Raw genomic sequence first — 18,186 nt, forward strand, 5'->3', positions numbered from 1 at the left:
TTAATTTATATTTAATGTGTTTAAATTGAATTTGACTTTTATCCTGGCTCTATATTTTTAATATGCATGGTTAATGTGCCAGTGAAAGGTCAATCATGGCCCCAGGGTGGAAAAGCTGATGCATTTCATTTGTAGCTTTATTCCCACTTCAGTGAAGGTCTATGTTCTAAACATGGTTTCCAGGGAGAATAAGTAATCCCCCTTATAGTTGAAATAAAGGTAGCTTCCCCTGTCCAGCCGTGTCTGATTCTAGGAGGTAGTGCTCATCCTTGTTTCTTAGCCGAGTGAGCCAGTGTTGTCTGAAGACACTTCTATGACCAGTATAACTATATGCCAAGGTGCATGGAATGTTCCCATCAAAGTGGTACCTATTTATCTACTCACATTTACATGATTTTGAAATTGAGTGGTGCAGTGGCTTAGAGGTGGAGCTCTATCACAATCAGGAGTGTGAGTTTGATTCTAGGTAGAGGCAGATATTTCCCTCTGGGCACACTGAGAATATATCTGCTGGAACAAAACTCTGCATTGGTGACAGGAAGGGCATCTGGCCATTAAAACACTCTGCTAACTCCATTCAGTTGCTCAGACTCCACCCCGCAAAGGATTATGGGGTCTTTAAAAGAAGATGATTTACATTGTTTTGAACTGTTAAGTGGGTAAGATGCTGGGGCAAGTAACAGAAGCTCACCCTGCACAGCATTTGGATCTCATACCTGGTCTGTCAGCTTTCCAGCTGACAAACTCAGCATCTTTAACCACTGAACCATCACATCCTTCTAAATTGAAATAAGAACTGTTTTTTCCCCCACAGCTATACTAGGGTGTAGTTAGTCAGCCCTTGAAAAAAAATAGTTGGATCCTTAAGATATTTCTTTTATTATGTTTTGGAATTAAGGGAAATATACTAATTAGGTATAACATTTGAAAGAAAGAAAACACTTACCTTCCTGTGTAGAAATCATTCCTTCTATACACGGAGAACAGAGATAACAGCAAACTGGTGCTCCCTCTCTTGTGAGCTTGGTGTACCCTGGGAGACAACTTTCAATACATCTAGACAAAAACACCATCTAAACATAAAGAAAATGTTGGGGTGTGTGGGGGAGTGTTTACATGAATGGAATTGAAAGTAGGGCTGGGATCACACGAAGAACTAAATCTTTATTTTCCATCATAGTTTGTTGGATGTGACATATGGAGTTAACATATCATGCTGTCATCAAATAGCTGTTATACACCTTTCTTTATATTCATAGTACAATGAAATGAAATCAACCACATCTTGTGGTCTCTTAAAGTAATGGATGAATCCAATATTTTATCTGGGATTAATTCCCAGGTGTTTCTGGGTATTTCTGAAAGGAGGATTTGTAGTCAGTGGTGGGATTCAAAACCGGTTCTCTGCCCTAATGATTTCTTCCAACAACCAGTTTGCCAAACTGTTGCAATGACGAGGCAGTCGAGGTGCTTGATCATGATCAACTGATTCACGATGAACTTTATTGGAATCTAGTCTTGCATTTATACACATTTTTAGTTATCCTCCAACATTGGTTAACTTTGGTTTCTGCTTGACTTTCGTTATTGTTCAGCATAGTAACTAACACAATTAATGATCTCTAGTCAAAGTCCAACATATGTTTACTTCCTCTCTCTAATCCTCCTTTAGATGAGTAACTTTATTTGCCTGAGTTGTATCTGCTTGGAACCATTCTTTTCTCTTGAGGTTTGCCATCAAAGATAAAGACATTCCTGCAATTACAACTCTACACCAAACTGCTCAGAAAGTTAACAACCAGTTCTCCCGAAGTGGTGCAAACTGGTTGAATCCCATCACTGTTTGCAGTGCAGCAAAAGGATAGTCTGGGATACCTGCTAATGTGTGCTTGTGTTTCATTGTTTTTAATGGTTTTTGAATTGTTTAGCTGGCCATTGTCTAATAAAGTTAAGTTTTATTAAATGCAATAAGTTAAATTAAATTTAAATAATTAACCAAAAGTGGTAAAATATCTCTATAATTCACAGGTCATAACCCTGCATGCCAGTTCATAAACTCTGGCATTTACCTTTCAATGACTCTTTCAGATAGGGTTTGAGAAAATATATTTCACAAAATGTTGTTTTCAATATCTTCAGTTCCAGAACTAATTCCATTTTAAGAAGATTTGGCCCCATCACTTCATTTTTCATGAAATGCTGATGGTTTCTTTGGATAAGTTTCTCCTTGCTGCAGTAAAAGTCCACCTACGACCCATCAAAGCTTTGGGTGTTGTCCTATCAACTTCAGGTACAATATTTAGTTGGGGAAAAAATGTGGGATCTGTAATCCAAACCTTGTTAGCAGAAGTCTGGTTCTTCTCATCTTGGCAATTGCTAGGACAGCCTTGAAGAGATTCTTAACTACAATATCTGTCTTTTCCCAACAGAGACGCTCTGAACCTCAAGCACATAACTGTTTCAAGAGGTATTGGGCAATAGGAGTCCTAGTCATGGCTTCCACCTTCCTATCCAGCATTACTACTACCCTTAGAACAGAATTACTCTAGGAGGGACAGTCAATGTGTCTGTTGATGGAATTGCTTGTGGAGTGCCAGGCTTTGATGAGTCACAGATGACTCATCACAAGACCCTCACTTGACACACCCATACCTGAAGCCCTTATGAACAGAATAATGACATCCCTAAACTCCAGTGAACATGTTACCTTTGGAAACATTCGGAAACCAACCCACAAGCTCGGAGAACAAACCTTTATCCTCATCAATGGGATTTATTTCTAAGCAAACTTGTACAACTTGTACACACAACTTGTGTGCGTCTGTGTGCATGTGTTCTTCAAGTCAATGCTGACTCCTAGTGACTGTCTGGACTATCCCAGTTTTCTGGTCAAGATTTTGGAAGTGATATGCCCTTTCCTCCTTCTTCAGATAACAGATAATCAGAGTTGGAAGGGACCTTGTAGGTCATCTAGTCCAACCTCCCACCCAAGCGGGAGATCCTACACCATTTCTGACAAATGGCAGTCCAATCTCTTCTTGAAAGTCTCAAGTGATGATGCTCCCACAACTTGTGAAGCTGTTCCATTGGTTGATTGTTCTCACCGTCAGAAAGTTTCTCCTTATTTTCAAGTTATATCTCTCCTTGTTCAGTTTCCATCTGTTATTCCTTGTCTGGCCTTCAGGTGATTTAGAAAATAGCTTGACCCCTTTCTCTCTGCGGCAGCCCCTCAAATATTGGAACACTGTTATTCTGTCTCCCCTGGTCCTTCTCTCAGTCGATTTCCTCTGTTACTGTCAAGCACCAGATCCTAAGAAACCCAGTTTGGCAGGTGCCTGCTATTTTTTGAGTATAATGGACCATTACTCACGGTACGGTTTCTGCTATCTAATGAGAAACAAAACAGAAATGTTCCAATATTTCTTTAACTGGCTAAGATTTGCAGAAAGGAAAATGAAATGTAGGGAAATGACTTTAGATTCTGGGTTCCAGACACAGCTAATATTTACTGTAGCAAATTTCTTGACCACGTTGGGTGGCATAAACTAGAACAGGAATCCAACAATGATGTTGTTATTGACACCTTAATAGTCCCTAATTGTGGATAGGAAACTGTTAACCATTAAAGAGGAAGAACAGGCACAGGAGGAGGTAGAAGAACAGGAGCAGGTGGAACAAGAGAGTTAATCAGTAAGCCCTGAGTTGCCTAGATGTAACCCATCAACCACCAGATAGATATCAGTCCAAGTAAATATAGTTCCTACTAACTATAATGAGCTGAAACTGTATCCTGCTAAGGCTGCTTGGCAGGAAGCAATGGATAAGGAACACCAAAGTTTGGAGTGTATGGAAAATGTCAGGTTACCACCAGGTGATAGGGTGTAAGTGGATTTATAAAATTAAGACAGGTGTGGATGGGACCATAAAGCATTAATCAGTCAGGCCAACAACTACGAGGTGTTTGCATAGTCTGAGTTAGTTTGGCAGCTAAAAATAAATTCATAATAAACCATTTAGATGTTGAGACAGCATATCTTCATGCACCGTCGCAACATACTATATATTTAAAGAAGCCTTTGGGAATAAAAACTGATGACAAAACTGATTGCTGAAGATTAAAAAGAGTCTATATGGGAGGACTTCTGGTTTGCAGGGCTTCGCGACAGGCAGGAATCCGCGATCGTACACAGTTTCTGCCTGGGCTCGCCACTGGAGCGCCCGAGCCAGCTGGCTTCGGGCTAAGCCAACCCATAGAGGTGGTGAAGAGGGGGAGATTCCAGCAGGGTCGAGGAAAGCCGCATCTTTCCTCCTCAGCTGGCTAAACTCCCTTTCCCGAAGGTGGTAAGAGCAGTGGTCAGAAATGGCCGCCTCAAAGAAGCACTCAACCGGAAAAGAAAGTGCAGGAGGAAGTTAAGAAGTGAAAGTGAAAGAAGCAACAACTAAGGTATCCTGGAATTTACATTTTATAAAAGATACATCACTCCCAAAGAAGACTCGGAAGCAGCAAATGAAAGTGAAAAGGGAAAGCTTTTTTTTTCACTCTCCTTCCTTACATTGACGGCGAAGAGAGATGAATGAAAAATCGGAAAAATCCGCTTTGGCACCAATAGGTAATTAAACTGGAAAATTAAAGGCCAAGGGGACAATAAAGATTTCTGAACACTAAAAAATTTTTTTTTTTTTGCTGTAAGTGGGAAGGGAGAGGAAAAGAATAAGAGCAGGATTTGGAAGGAGGTGTCTGCCTGGAATCCAAAAGAATCTAAAGTTAAATCTTAATAAGACTTCTAAAAGATACATTTTAACTGGAACTTTGTAACTAAATAGTAACCCCAGGAAGAGAAAGTGAAAAAAGAAGAATGTTAAAAGAAACAGCTTGTGTGTATTTGGATTGCTTGGTGACTTTGGGACTTTTGGAAATTATATTTGAATGATTAAAAATAATTGGGTGGTTGTTTAATTTTTTTTTACAATGGCATCATTTGTGGATGAACTGAAAATGGAATTTAAAAAATATAAAGAGGAACAAGAAGGGAAGGGCTCTTTTGGCTCTGTTTTTCAATTCTTAGAAATGGCGATCTGTACCTACGAGAAATTACAAGAAAATACTGCGCAATAAGAAGATTGGGACAAAGAAGAAGCCATCTTTAATGAACAAGTAACTTTATCTGGGGAAGAAAGGGAAAGGGGGAAAGATAATGGAGAATTTAAGACCTAAAAACAACCAAAACAGGGAAAAATAAGGTGAAAAGTGGATATAATGTTAGAAAGCAACAGGAAAGGGGAACACAGAAGAGGGAAATGGAGGTGGAGAGACAAGGGGGTAAAAAGGACAAAGAGAAGAAGGAAGGGAGGAAGGGAAGGAAGAGAAGCTACAAAGGTTTGGAGCAAAATGTAAAGAAACAGGACTTATTCAGAGATAATGGATGAAAATTTAACTGAAAAAGCGATTCTGCAAAGGTACATAAGATTGTATTGTTATATTTGTATTAGAAATAATGTTAGAAAATTGGAAACAACATATGATTAAAAAGTGGGATAAAGTAGTCAGTGTAATTCAGTGAAACTTTTGTGAACAAAATAAATGAAATGAAATAAATGAGAGAATTGAATTAGGAAGGAATGGGAACATTTTAATTACACAATGTTTTAAAATATAAGTGAAGTGGGGGAAGTAACTATGGAAAGTTTATAAGTGTTCCCATAGAAGCATGATACCTATTTGAAAAGTAATGTGTAAAATGTTTAAGATTAAATGAATATTAATATTAACGATAGAATTGAATTGGTATGGATTGTTGTTTTAATTATATTATATATTCATAATTTTTCTTTTTAAAAATATAGTGTGTAGCTTTAGAATATACTAAGCAGAATCCGAATGGAAGTTATGTATTATATCAAGTGTTATAACTTTAGGGGAAAGATATAAAGCGCGTCATACTCCAATCGGTGATTACAGGAGAAGTTTTGTTTAATGAGAAAAGATAATGGACAGCTGAAACAGGACAGACAAAGAATATAAGTATAATGATCTGAATTGAGATGAAATAAATAAAATAAAATTAAGAAAGTTAAAAGAGGGGAGAAGCTATATAGAAAATGTAGAATGGTAATAAGATATGGAATGGTATATAAAAATGAGCATGAACTTGAATTTGTGTCTGTACGAAGAGATGTAACCCGGGATCAAGCTGCTTTCAAAAAAGATGTTTTATGTTTTTATGTTTTATGTTTTGTTTGTCTATGTTTGTTTTTAAAAATCAATAAAATTTTCATTTAAAAAAAAGAGTCTATATGGCTTGAAGCAATCAGGCTATGAATGGAACCAATGAATTAACAAAGATAGGTTTTGTAGCTGGCATGGCTGATCCGTGTTTATTCAAAAAAGAAAGTGATGGTGTAATTTCATTGTTGCTATTGTTCACTGATGATATAGCATTAATCACTAAGACTGAGAAAGAAGCTACTTAGATTATTTCACTGTTAGAGAAGAAATTTAAAATAAAACATTTAGGTGAGATTAAACAGTATCTTGGTTTAAAAACAGATAAAACTAGGGGAGGATACAAAATCTCACAGGCAGATAAAATTAACCAGTTACTGAAGAACTTTAAAATGGAACTTTGTAAGCTGGCTAAAACACCAATGAGCCAGGAGTTTAGCCACAGTGATGTACAAAGTCCTGTTTTTGATAAGAACATTTATCAGTCCTTGATTGGTAACTTATCTCCCAAAGGGGAGAATGTTAGGAATGATAGTCACCTAACAGTTGGGTTGGCAATATATAAACCAGGATAGTTATTTAATAGTGTTGTATCTTTAAGAGAGTGCTTTAATTGTGATTGGCTGAGGTTCCTCCGATGGCAATAAGATGGAGCCAGAAACCTGGTTTGTTCTCTTCTTGCATTTCCCTATTGTCTTTTGCCCGATCGTCATTCTGCTTGCATTGCTGTGAGTCTTGCAAACTGTTAGCAAACTCTGTTTACTGAACTTTGTTTATGATACTGGACTTCGTTTTTGGATTATCCCTGGACTGATTGTATTGAATACTACCTGCTTTAACCGTGTATGATTTGGACTGTTTGTTGGACTTTGTTTACCCATTTACAGGAAGTAAAACCTACATTTTACTATTCAGTGTAACTGTATGCTGGTTGTGTCTTATTCCTCACCACTCTCACTACATTTCCCTGAGTGCACTCATTCTCCTAACGGGGAATACCTCAACAGCCTCTTATCATTGCAATGCAATGAAGATTCAGTCTTCATGTTCTATTCTGCCCTTGGCTACTTGGGCTTCCTGGCTGCCATCTGCTTCATGGTGGCTTTCCTAGCCCAAAGGCAGCTTCAACAAAACCCAGGTAGCTTCAACGAAGCCAAGCTGATCACCTTCAGCATGCTGTTCTTCTGCAGTGTTTGGGTTTATTTTGTCCCTACCTACCTGAGCACTAAAGGGAAATATATGGTGGCTGTGCAGATCTTTTTCATCCTGACTTCCAGCCTGGACTTACTCGGCTGCATCTTTGTCCCCAAATGTTACGTCATCATTTTGAGACCTGGCATGAATATGAAGGAGCATCTAATGATGAAAAACAATGAGAGTTCTTGATTTTGACAGTTTTTTTTATCCCAATTATTACTAAGATAAAATAAGACATTGCAAACCTTTTGTTATTTGTTCTAAAAATTCTTTCTCTCGTGTGATCAATGTTACTATCAATAAATAGCATAGGGTTATTGATGTTTCTTCCACCAATTTAAAACTATATTATTTGTCTTCTAAACTACACTTCTTTAATATTCATTCAGCATATAAAATGAATAAATAAGAAGTGAGTATACAGTCTTGTCTCACTTCTTTACTGACCTGGAATCACTCTGTTTAATTCTGTGTTTTTCAAAGTCCGGCTTCAAGTCCTTGTGTAGGTTTTTTTTTAAAAATAAGGACATTGAGATATTGTAGGATTCTCATTTCTTAAAAAACATTCCATAACTCAATATAATTTGTTTTAATTATTCATTTATTATAAAAGATTAATATGGCCTCCTATCTTAAAGTAACTCTGGGCACTTCTCAACTAATTTCTCAAGAACTTTGCAGCGTATTCCACCTCCTTGTATCAATAATGTAGTCATGTATATAGATGTCATCTTTGTTATTTCAGGACATTACCAATGAAGCAATTGTTCTCCCATTCCACATCTCCTTTGGTCCTATAACTACATTTTCCTCCTTGCTCTTTCCTGTTTTGACATTCCAGCCTTCAAAAATAACGTTCAATCTTGCTTACGTATTCAATTTCAAATCAAACTTGACCATAAAACTCATCTACCTTCTCTTCTGCATCTATGTTTGGGCCATTATTATCACTCATCACAATCTTCATCACAAATAGCCTTGAGCAGAGGGATGGTACAGAGGGGAAGAAGCTAGTTTGGGATAGGGGGTGAGAGATCTGGCTCAGGAACACATAGAAAACATAGGGTTTAGGTATGGAAGTGGGAAAAAAGAGGGAAAGAAAAAAAAAAAGAATTTTGAAACTAGGAGGGTATGAACCATCCCACGCAGTTCATTCAGCAAATAAATACTCCTGGGGCAGTTTCATTTTCCAAGAGTACAATTTACTGAGGTGGCATGGATGCGGAAGTATTTATTTTTATTTATTTATTTATGTATTTGATTTGTCAATTGTTTACAAGATAATAAGTATAAGTGTATACATAGTTATGAATACATGAAATGGGTACATATAAGAAAAATAAAATAAAAATAAAAGAAACAATAGGACAGGGACGGTAGGCACGTTGGTGCGCTTATGCACGCCCCCTAGAGACCTCTTAGGAAAGGGGTGAGGTCAATAGTAGACAGTCTAAGGTTAAAGTTTTTGGGGTTTGGGGAAGAAACTACAGAGTCGGGTAGAGTATTCCAGACATTGACCACTCTGTTGCTGAAGTCGTATTTCCTGCAATCAAGTTTGGTGCGGTTAACTTTGAGTTTGTATCTATTGTGTGCTCTTGTGTTGTTATGGTTGAAGCTGAAGTATTCATTGACAGGTAGGACATTGCAATGTATGATTTTATATACCGTGCTTAAATCAGACCGAACACGGCGTAATTCAAGGTTTTCTAATTCTAGAATTTCAAGTCTGGTGGCATAAGGTATTCTACAACGAGTAGAGGAGTGGGGAACTCTTCTTGTGAAATATTTCTGGACTTTCTCAATTGTGCTAATATCAGATACGTAATGTGGGTTCCAGACTGATGAGCTGTATTCGAGTATTGGTCTAGCAAATGTTTTGTATGCTCTAGTTAGTAGTGTGATATTACCAGAGAAAAAGCTACGTAGGATTAGGTTAACAACTCTTAATGCCTTTTTGGCTATGTAGTTGCAGTGGGCTCTAGCACTTAGATCATTAGAGGTGAGTATTCCAAGGTCCTTTAGCAAAGCAATTTCTGATGGTAGCGCACAAAAATAGCATAATTACACATCCCCTTTTTCCTCAGTTCACCCGCAGTCATTTTTTCCCCTTCATTTTGTTTGGGTAATGGACTCTCTTGTCTAGTAAACTTTCCCAGCATTTGACCTTGAGGTGCTGGCGTAGCTGCAGGCTTCGAGATGGTGCTCTTGCATTCCTTTGGGGGGAGGGCCTCCCTTACATTTGCCATCTTATGGGAGCTAGAAAACATGTGTTTTCCATGGCAACCCCTGTTTTATATGGAACCCTTCACTTGAAGTTTGACAGGCCCCCCCCCCACCTTCCTAGCTTTCCAAAAAGCATAAGACCTGATAAAGTGAGATAGATGAGAGTTTTTGTTATGAACTGCTTATTAAAGCTTATTTTGGGGGAAGGTTTTTACTATTGGTAGGTCTAATAGATAGATGAATGCATTAATTGCACAATTATGCTATTTTAATTGTTGGTTGGGAGTCACCCAGAGTTCAGTATAAGATGGATGGCCGTATAAATATAATAAACAAGCAAACAAATTAAGTTGTATTATAATACTATGAACTTTAGTGTTTCAAGAATAAGTTATATTAAGTAAAGACCAAACTTTCCTAAATTATTCCCTGCTTGACTCTTAAAATGAAATGATGCCCAGGAGTCCCACAAAGTCATTTCTCCAGCTGTGCATCCATAGATAAAGTTTTTAAAAATTAGTTGTGATTCTGTAGTTAACTTATAATTATCACAATAACAGTAATTTATTCTGCTTCCACAAGTACGTTTGTGATTCCTCTCTCTTCCCCAGGATGCCTTTCTGAGAAATATTCGCTAACTGCTGATATTCAGAACTTGAAAATGTGTTCCATAAGTACCACTCACTCTGCAGAGATGGAAGGGTGAGATTAGAGAAAGGAAAGCCCATGCCTGTTTGAAATATGTAGCTCCTTTCAAATCTGGTGCTGGACTTCATTTTTTATAAAGTAATGCAGTTCTGCTCTTTGACAAGGTTTTTTTTTTTGGCCTCTAATGAGGCACCAGCTCTGACATTAACAACAGGAGCCTCTGTGTCCAGTTATAGCAAGTGCTTCTATTATGGGATATATCATGGGATGTCAAGTGTTACTGATTCTGTTTCTACTGGTATCCCATTTTCCTTACGGGATGCTGAAAACCAGATGCCCCTTGAATGTGGTAAGAGAGGAAAAATCCAATTTCTACAAGCCAGGAGATTACCTGATTAGTGGAATCATATCTACAGTCTACACTGTATTTCGTCCATATGTTTTTGTCATGCCACCAACCAACAGGTTCAAGAGGTAATTCTTGTGGTGTGCTTGACTATGGGGATTGACTTTGTCCTCTCCAATTCATGTAGGAAATAATCCATATTTGCTAATCCCTAGCCTTCCTCAAACAGGTCATTTTTTCTCTCCATTTTGATTTAGGAATAAAGCATTTGAATCATATAATGCACTTTCAAGGATTTCTGCTTTATTTCTGTCTGTCTGTCTGTCTGTCTGTCTGTCTGTCTGTCTGTCTGTCTATATCTACCTACCTACTATCCTATGTATCTTTAAATTTCCTATTTAAGTTGGGATTACTTAAAAAAAATTGTCAAGGAAGATTGGAAGCTCAGCAGGTCCCAGGAATATGTTGTGCTAAAATAAGGGAAGTAGGTGAGTGGTTGGAAATATGAAATATAAATGAATGACAGAGTCACCCCCTTCAGTTTTGGAAGAAAATTATATTGAATTGAATGCAAGTTCTTGTCAAGGAAAGAGCACACCTAGAATACTGCACCCAGTTTTAGTCACCACACTATAGAAAAGATGTTGAGACTCTTGAAAAAGTGCAGAGAAGAGCAATGAAGATGATTAGGGGACTGGAGGCTAAAACATATGAAGAAAGGTTACAGGAACTGGGCCTGGCTAGTCTAGTGAAGAGAAAGACCAGGGGAGACATGATAGCAGTGTTCCAATAGTTGAGGGGCTGCCACAGAGAGGAAGGGGTCAAACTATTCTCCAAAGCATCTGTAGGCCAGACAAGGAATAATGGATGGAAACTGAATGAGGAGAAATTTAACCTAGAAATAAGGAGAAGTTTTCTGACAGTGAGAGCAATCAACCAATCAAACAGCTTGCCTCCAGAAGTCATGGGAGCTTCAGCACTGGAGGCTTTCAAGAAGAGGCTAAACTGCCATCTGTCAGAAATGGTGTAGGATCTCCTGCTTTGGTGGAGGGTTGGATTAGATGACCTACAAGGTCCCTTCCAACTCTGTTAATCTGTTAATCATAGAAGCAGAATAATGTACAGAAAAAGCTTCTGATGCTCTAGAGCTGACAATTATAAAGAAATAAGGTAATGCTATGATGCAACAAAGCATTCTACTACTTTTGGTTTGCTTTATTTATACTCAGCTTCAACCAGTTTGAATATTTAAGGCAATGAAAAAGAAATAAAATGGCAAATAGAAGCTTATTTGCATGATGATTCCAATAGCTGGCTGGATAGTTTCCTTTGCCTTTATCATAAATGTGTTCATTTTGCTGGAAAAGTTCTTTTCGTGTTCTCTCCCTAACTCATAATTTTGAGGGGGAAAACCAGCTTTGGGGCTTTCTCTGAGGATCATTTTGCATGACATAAAGAACATTTATTTCTCTTCTCTCTTTGGGGAGAAGCCCCATTGATGTCAAGAAGATTCTACTTCTAACAGAGCCATCCAGAGAAATCTACACCTAGAAGAGTGTGGAATGCTGTTTTTTTTGTAACAGAACAAGCAGTCATTGACTGAAAACACTTTCTTATACAGCAGTATAGCAAGGAAAAATACTGATACTGTCCTATCCTTCTTTGCCATAATTATTCCATTGAAGTTTTAAGCTGTGATTTCTGGGTTTTCTGGGTAGAGTTCTCAGATTGAAATCTAGTTGAATGTTTGAAAGTGGCCTAAGGGACAACCTTCAGTAAATATCACACTGATGTATCTTATGTTGCAGTATGCCATATGCAAGTTCCTGGCATGTTTTGCCCTTCTTCTTTGCCATTCATGAAATCAACCAGAATCCAAGACTCTTACCCAACATCACTCTGGGCTACAACATCTATGAAAATTATTTTAATGAAAGAATAACCCATGAAGCCATGATAGATTTACTCTCCATGGGCCAAAAGACTGTCCCAAACTACAGGTGTGGAAGGCAAAACATTTTGTTGGCTGTTCTGGAAGAGACAGATTCTGAGCTCTTTCATTATGTTGCAGCTATGTTGGGCACCTACAAGATCCCACAGGTATGAATATAAATTGAAGCTAAGTCCACTTTGCAAATTTTCCAAATGTGTCCAGAAGCAGATCTTGGTGGATATCATGAAGTAAATCTAGAGGCAGTTGTCAGATATTGAATGCTTAAAAGACTTTTGCCATTTTAAATATTTATTAGTTCATCAAAACATAAAATGCAATGAAAAAGACAATAATAGGAAAGTAAAGGAGAAAAAATAGGAAAAAGGATAGGGGAAAAGGGGGAAAAGAAAGAAAAGCATTGACTTCTAATTCTTTTTAGCACAGTAGAATAAAAGATACAGGTTTATTTCAGTAATGCAACTTAAAAGGTGAAACTAATATATGAGATAGACTCATTACATGCACAGCAAGATAGTTCAAGCCATGATGTGTCATAATTGAGATGATTATGGCTTACAGCTCATGAAAACCCCAAATCCACAATCTCAGAAAATTAGAATATTGTGAAAAGGTTCAATATTCCAGGCTCAAAGTGTCCCACTCTAATCAACTAATTAAGCCATAACACCTGCAAAGGGTTCCTGAGCCTTTAAATGGTCTCTCAGTCTGGTTCAGTAGGAATCACAATCATGGGAAAGACTGCTGACCTGACAGTTGTGCAGAAAACCATCATTGGCACCCTCCATTAGGAGGGAAAGCCTCAAAAGGCAATTGCAAAAGAAGTTGGATGTTCCCAAAGTGCTGCATCAAAGCACATTAATAGAAAGTTATGTGGAAGGGAAAGGTGTGGAAGAAAAAGGTGTACAAGCACCAGGGATGACCGCAGCCTGGAGAGGATTGTCAGGAAAAGGCCATTCAAAAGTGTTGGGGACTTTCACAAGGAGTGGACTGAGGCTGGAGTCAGTGCATCAAGAGCCACCACACACAGACAGATCCTGGACATGGGCTTCAAATGTCATATTCCTCTTGTCAAGCCACTCCTGAACAACAAACAATGTCACAAGTGTCTCACCTGGGCTAAAGAAAAACAGAACTGGTCTGTTGCTGAGTGGTCCAACGTCCTCTTTTCTGATGAGAGCAACTTTTGCATCTCATTTGGAAAGCAAGGACCCAGAGTCTGGAGAAGAATGGAGAGGCACACACTGCAAGATGCTTGAAGTCCAGTGTGAAGTTTCCACAGTCTGTGTTGATTTGGGGAGCCATGTCATCTGCTGGTGTTGGTCCGCTGTGCTTCATTAAGTCCAGGGTCAACGCAGCCGTCTACCAGGAGATTTTGGGGCACTTCATGCTTCCTTCCACAGACGAGCTTTATGGGGATGCTGACTTCATTTTCCAGCAGGACTTGGCACCTGCCCACACTGCCAAAAAAGCACCAAAACCTGGTTCAATGACCGTGGGATTACTGTGCTTGATTGGCCAGCAAACTCGCCTGACCTGAACCCCATAGAGAATGTATGGGGCATTGCCAAGAGAAAGATGAGAGACATGAGACTGAACAATGCAGAAGAGCTGAAGGCTGTTATTGAAGCATCCTGGTCTTCCATAACACCTCAGCAGTGCCACAGGCTGATAGCTTCCATGCCATGCCGCATTGAGGCAGTAATTGCTGCATATGGGGCCCAAACCAAGTACTGAGTACATATGCATGCTTATACCTTTCAGAGGTCCAATATTGTTCGATGTACAATGCTTGTTGTATTGATTGCATGTAATATTCTAATTTTCTGAGATTGTGGATTTGGGGTTTTCATGAGCTGTAAGCCATAATCATCACAATTATGATAAATCACATCTTGAACTATCTTGCTTTGCATGTAATGAGTCTATCTCATATATTAGTTTCACCTTTTGTTGCATTACTAAAATAAATGAACTTTTGCACGATATTCTAATTTTCTGAGTTTTACCTGTACAGCCTTAACTTTTTTGCTTTTACATGGTAATATATACTAGTCATTTTTTATTACAACAAACCTATCTAATCAGCAAAACCCAATGTTTAATTTTTTTTCCACCTCAAGCACAAAGTCCAGGAATGGTTTCCAAGTGGAAACAAAGTTAGCTGTATTTTTTCTTTATTTAAAGCAGTCAGTTTAGCTATCTCAGTTAATTCCATCAAAAAGGTTAAAAGACTTGTAAGATTTTTTTTTCACAATGTTTTCACATTTTTCTTTTCATCTGCTTGGCACTTATGCATGATGTGGTTTTAAAACAAAACCAAAATAAACTGAAAGTGGATGTAAAGAAAGGGAGACGCTTGCAAGAGAGTGAAAAGAATTACATCACAGAGTGCTCCAGAAGTAAAGGAAATGTGAAATTTGAAAAAGAATGTTTGATAGAATGATGAAGTGAAAAAGGGCAAGAATGAAAAAATACAGATAAGAGAATGATTGCTACAAAAAGTGATAAAAGATGTGCATTTGGTACATTGTCATAAAGAAAGAATGAATTGGAATCAAATTGCAAAAGAAATATTGAAGAAAGGATGAAGGAAGGGTTGGAAGCAGAGGTCGTATTCAGCAGGTTCTGACCAGTTCTGGAGAACCGGTAGTGGAAAATTTGAGTAGTTCAGAGAACCAGCAAATCCCACCTCTGACTGGCCCACCCCAATCTATTCTCTGCCTCTCGAGTCCCAACTGATTGGCTGGGTCTTCTTTTGTTGCCCTGCACAGGAGAACAGAGATGGAAAGCAGCTTAGTGGGGTGGGTGGGAATGGGGATTTTTCACCACTGGTTGAAAGGAATGGGAAGACCAAGATAATTAACCTTGGTTGAATGAGTTGATAACACATGGAAAAGAAATATAGTAAGTGAAAAATTTAAAGAACAAAATGCAAGGTGTGAAGAGGTTTATGAACATGTGGAAAGAAGGATGATTTCTAAGGGTACCAAATAGGGATAGATGTAATGAGTGGAATTGGTGTGACCTACATTTTATTAGGGTCTCTTTTTTAATATAGTTTTTTCAGGTTTTTAAAAAAATCTTACAAATTATTATTCTGTTTCATTGCTTTGCATAATGAACTTATCCAGAAAAAGAATAGTGCACGTATGCATGTATAAATTTATATAAGTATAAAACTAGTGCCCCCCCTTCTTGATACTGAACTGGATTTGGTCTTAAAATAGCAATAGCAATAGCACTTAGGCTTATATACCGCTTCACAGTGCTTTACAGCCCTCTCTAAGTGGTTTACAGGATCAGCCTATTGCCCCCCAACAGTCTGGGTCCTCATTTTACCCACCTCATAAGGATGGAAGGCTGAGTCAACCTTGAGCCTGGTGAGATTCGAACTGCCAAATTGTAGGCAGCCAGCAGTCAGCAGAAGTAGCCTGCAGTACTGCACTCTGGTAACACTGCGCCACTGCAGCTCTTAATAACATCAATGCTCTCCATCCTTGATGGCTGACAAATATAATGGCACAAAATTTGCCTCCCTTTTGCCTCCCTGGTTTTCCTTTCCAGTAACTACAACCACTTGACTTCCTTCCAGGACAATGACTCACAAACAGTGTCTTTCATCTGATTCCAACCCCATCTACAAGGAGCTGAAGGTGTAATAGAGGGGGGAAGGAAGAAATGCAACTATAAGGCAGGCAGGCAGGCAGGGAGGAAGGAAGGAAGGAAGGAAGGAAGGAAGGAAGGAAGGAAGGAAGGAAGGAAGGAAGGAAGGAAGGAAGGAAGGAAGGAAGGAAGTTCAACTAACTTTTCTATTTCATCTTAGATCAACTATGGGATCATCAGTCACGCTTCTGAGAATAAGTATCATTTTCCTTTCTCTTACTGGTTGGGTCCAAGACAAGAACCTCCTCACTTGGTCATTGTCGAGCTACTCCTCCATTTCCGATGGACCTGGATCTGCCTCCTTGCACCAGACAATGAAAATGGGGAAAAGTTCAGAAAGACATTTGTGCCTGCAGCCCTCAAGAAAGGAGTTTGCGTTGCCTTCTCAGAAAGCATCCCGGTGGTCAATTTTGATTTGGAAAAAGACCTGCTGTTATACTTGAGAAAGAGTAAAGTAAATGCAATTGTTTCTCAACTGAACTTGAGCACTGTAATGACACTGGCATTAATAATCCAAATCATGGACAGGAGAGAAAAATTAGCCATTGGGAAAGTGTGGGTTGTAACAGCCTTGTCAGATCTAAGTGCGAGATGGCTATACAGGATCGTTGATCTCCAGCACAAACATGCTTTTTTATCATTTGTAATCAAGACAAAGACAGGAACCTCCTACGATCGTGCTGTTTCTGACTTCATTGCTTTTGAGATGTTTGCACGGTCAGCGTTTCAGTGTTCCTATTCAAGCTCTGGGCTGTCGAGGAAGGTTTGGGAAAGATGCACAGAAAAAGAGAACGGGGGAATCCTATCCCCGGATGTAGTTGCAAAAATCTTGTCTGAGGATGCCTACAGTATTCGCAATGCAATTCAAGTGGTGTCTTGGACTCTCAGTGCTGCCTATACCTCTCAACTGGGCCAGAAGAGAAGGCAGGTTGGAGCCCATCCAGCACCCCAGCCATGGCAGGTAGGATTTTACCTTCCTTCAAATGCCACTGATGGCCCTCCTTCAATGCTTCAGTTCTCCACTGGTGGAGAGCTGGAAAAATGGGAAGAAGTATCTCGAACGAGACTTTCCCATCTCTAGTGTTTGTTCTGTGAGGTTTTAAAGAGAAGGAGCGATTTGTTGCTTCCCAAAGGGAACCGTTGTGTGAATCAATTGTGTAGACTGGGTGTAGTAACAACAAAGAGGGATGCCTCTATGGAAAGGAAGTTTTGTTATTCATTTGAGATTAAATCAGGACCAGGATGACACAGCAATCCTCAAATTGTTTCTTTGACCACTTAACCTCATTTTTTCTAGTGTGCAACCCAGAGACTTAATTATATCTTTGTGTTTTGGAGTAAGTTTTTCCCTCCATATAAAGTTCCTGCCAAAGCAAGATGTAACAAAACCAGTACATCTTTCCAGCCTTTTGAGGTGCTGCAGCATCAGGTAAAGCAGGGGTGTCAAACTTATGGCATCACGTTATTGTCATGTGACATATCGTGACTTTTTTCCCCCCTTTGCTAAATCGGGGGTGGGCATGGCCAGTGTGTGATGCATCCAGCCCATGGGTCACGAGTTTGAAACCTCTGAGGTAAACTGTTTATCACTGAGGTCAGAACTGTGGGAATATGCTGTAGTTCCAGGGACATATAGTACCCATCATCAACTTTTTAACACCACATCCCAAATTCCTTCCCTTTCTCTCTCCCTCTCCCTCTCCCTCTCCCTCTCTCTCTCTCCCTCCCTTCTTCCCTCCCTCTCTCCTCTCTCTTTCCAAAACCAAATATTTGAACACTTAGTTATATAAGCTCAATCACTTATCCCTATCCACTTGCCTTTAAAAAAATATTTATACATTTTCTGTAGCTATCCATCTCAGCCAAGGGAACCTGGGTGACCTACAATTCTAAAATTATAAAACAGTTAAAACAATTATAAAGGAGCCATGG

The 18,186-nt window shown here is 38.9% G+C and overlaps 1 protein-coding gene across 1 annotated transcript; it reads left to right on the plus strand.

The window, feature by feature from the left end:
* Positions 1 to 10,226: 10,226 nt before the first annotated feature.
* Positions 10,227 to 17,335, plus strand: LOC148131601 (taste receptor type 1 member 2-like). The gene is made up of 3 exons (XM_087954245.1): positions 10,227 to 10,765; positions 12,446 to 12,737; positions 16,415 to 17,335. The coding sequence occupies exons 1-3, from the start codon at positions 10,542 to 10,544 to the stop codon at positions 17,333 to 17,335; spliced, it is 1,437 nt and encodes a 478-aa protein (XP_087810371.1). The 5' UTR covers positions 10,227 to 10,541.
* Positions 17,336 to 18,186: the final 851 nt, after the last annotated feature.

The sequence above is a fragment of the Notechis scutatus genome, chromosome 2, assembly GCF_049901735.1.
Source record: "Notechis scutatus isolate UNSWTSFEM ecotype Mainland chromosome 2, rNotScu1.2, whole genome shotgun sequence".
NCBI lineage: Eukaryota > Metazoa > Chordata > Lepidosauria > Squamata > Elapidae > Notechis > Notechis scutatus.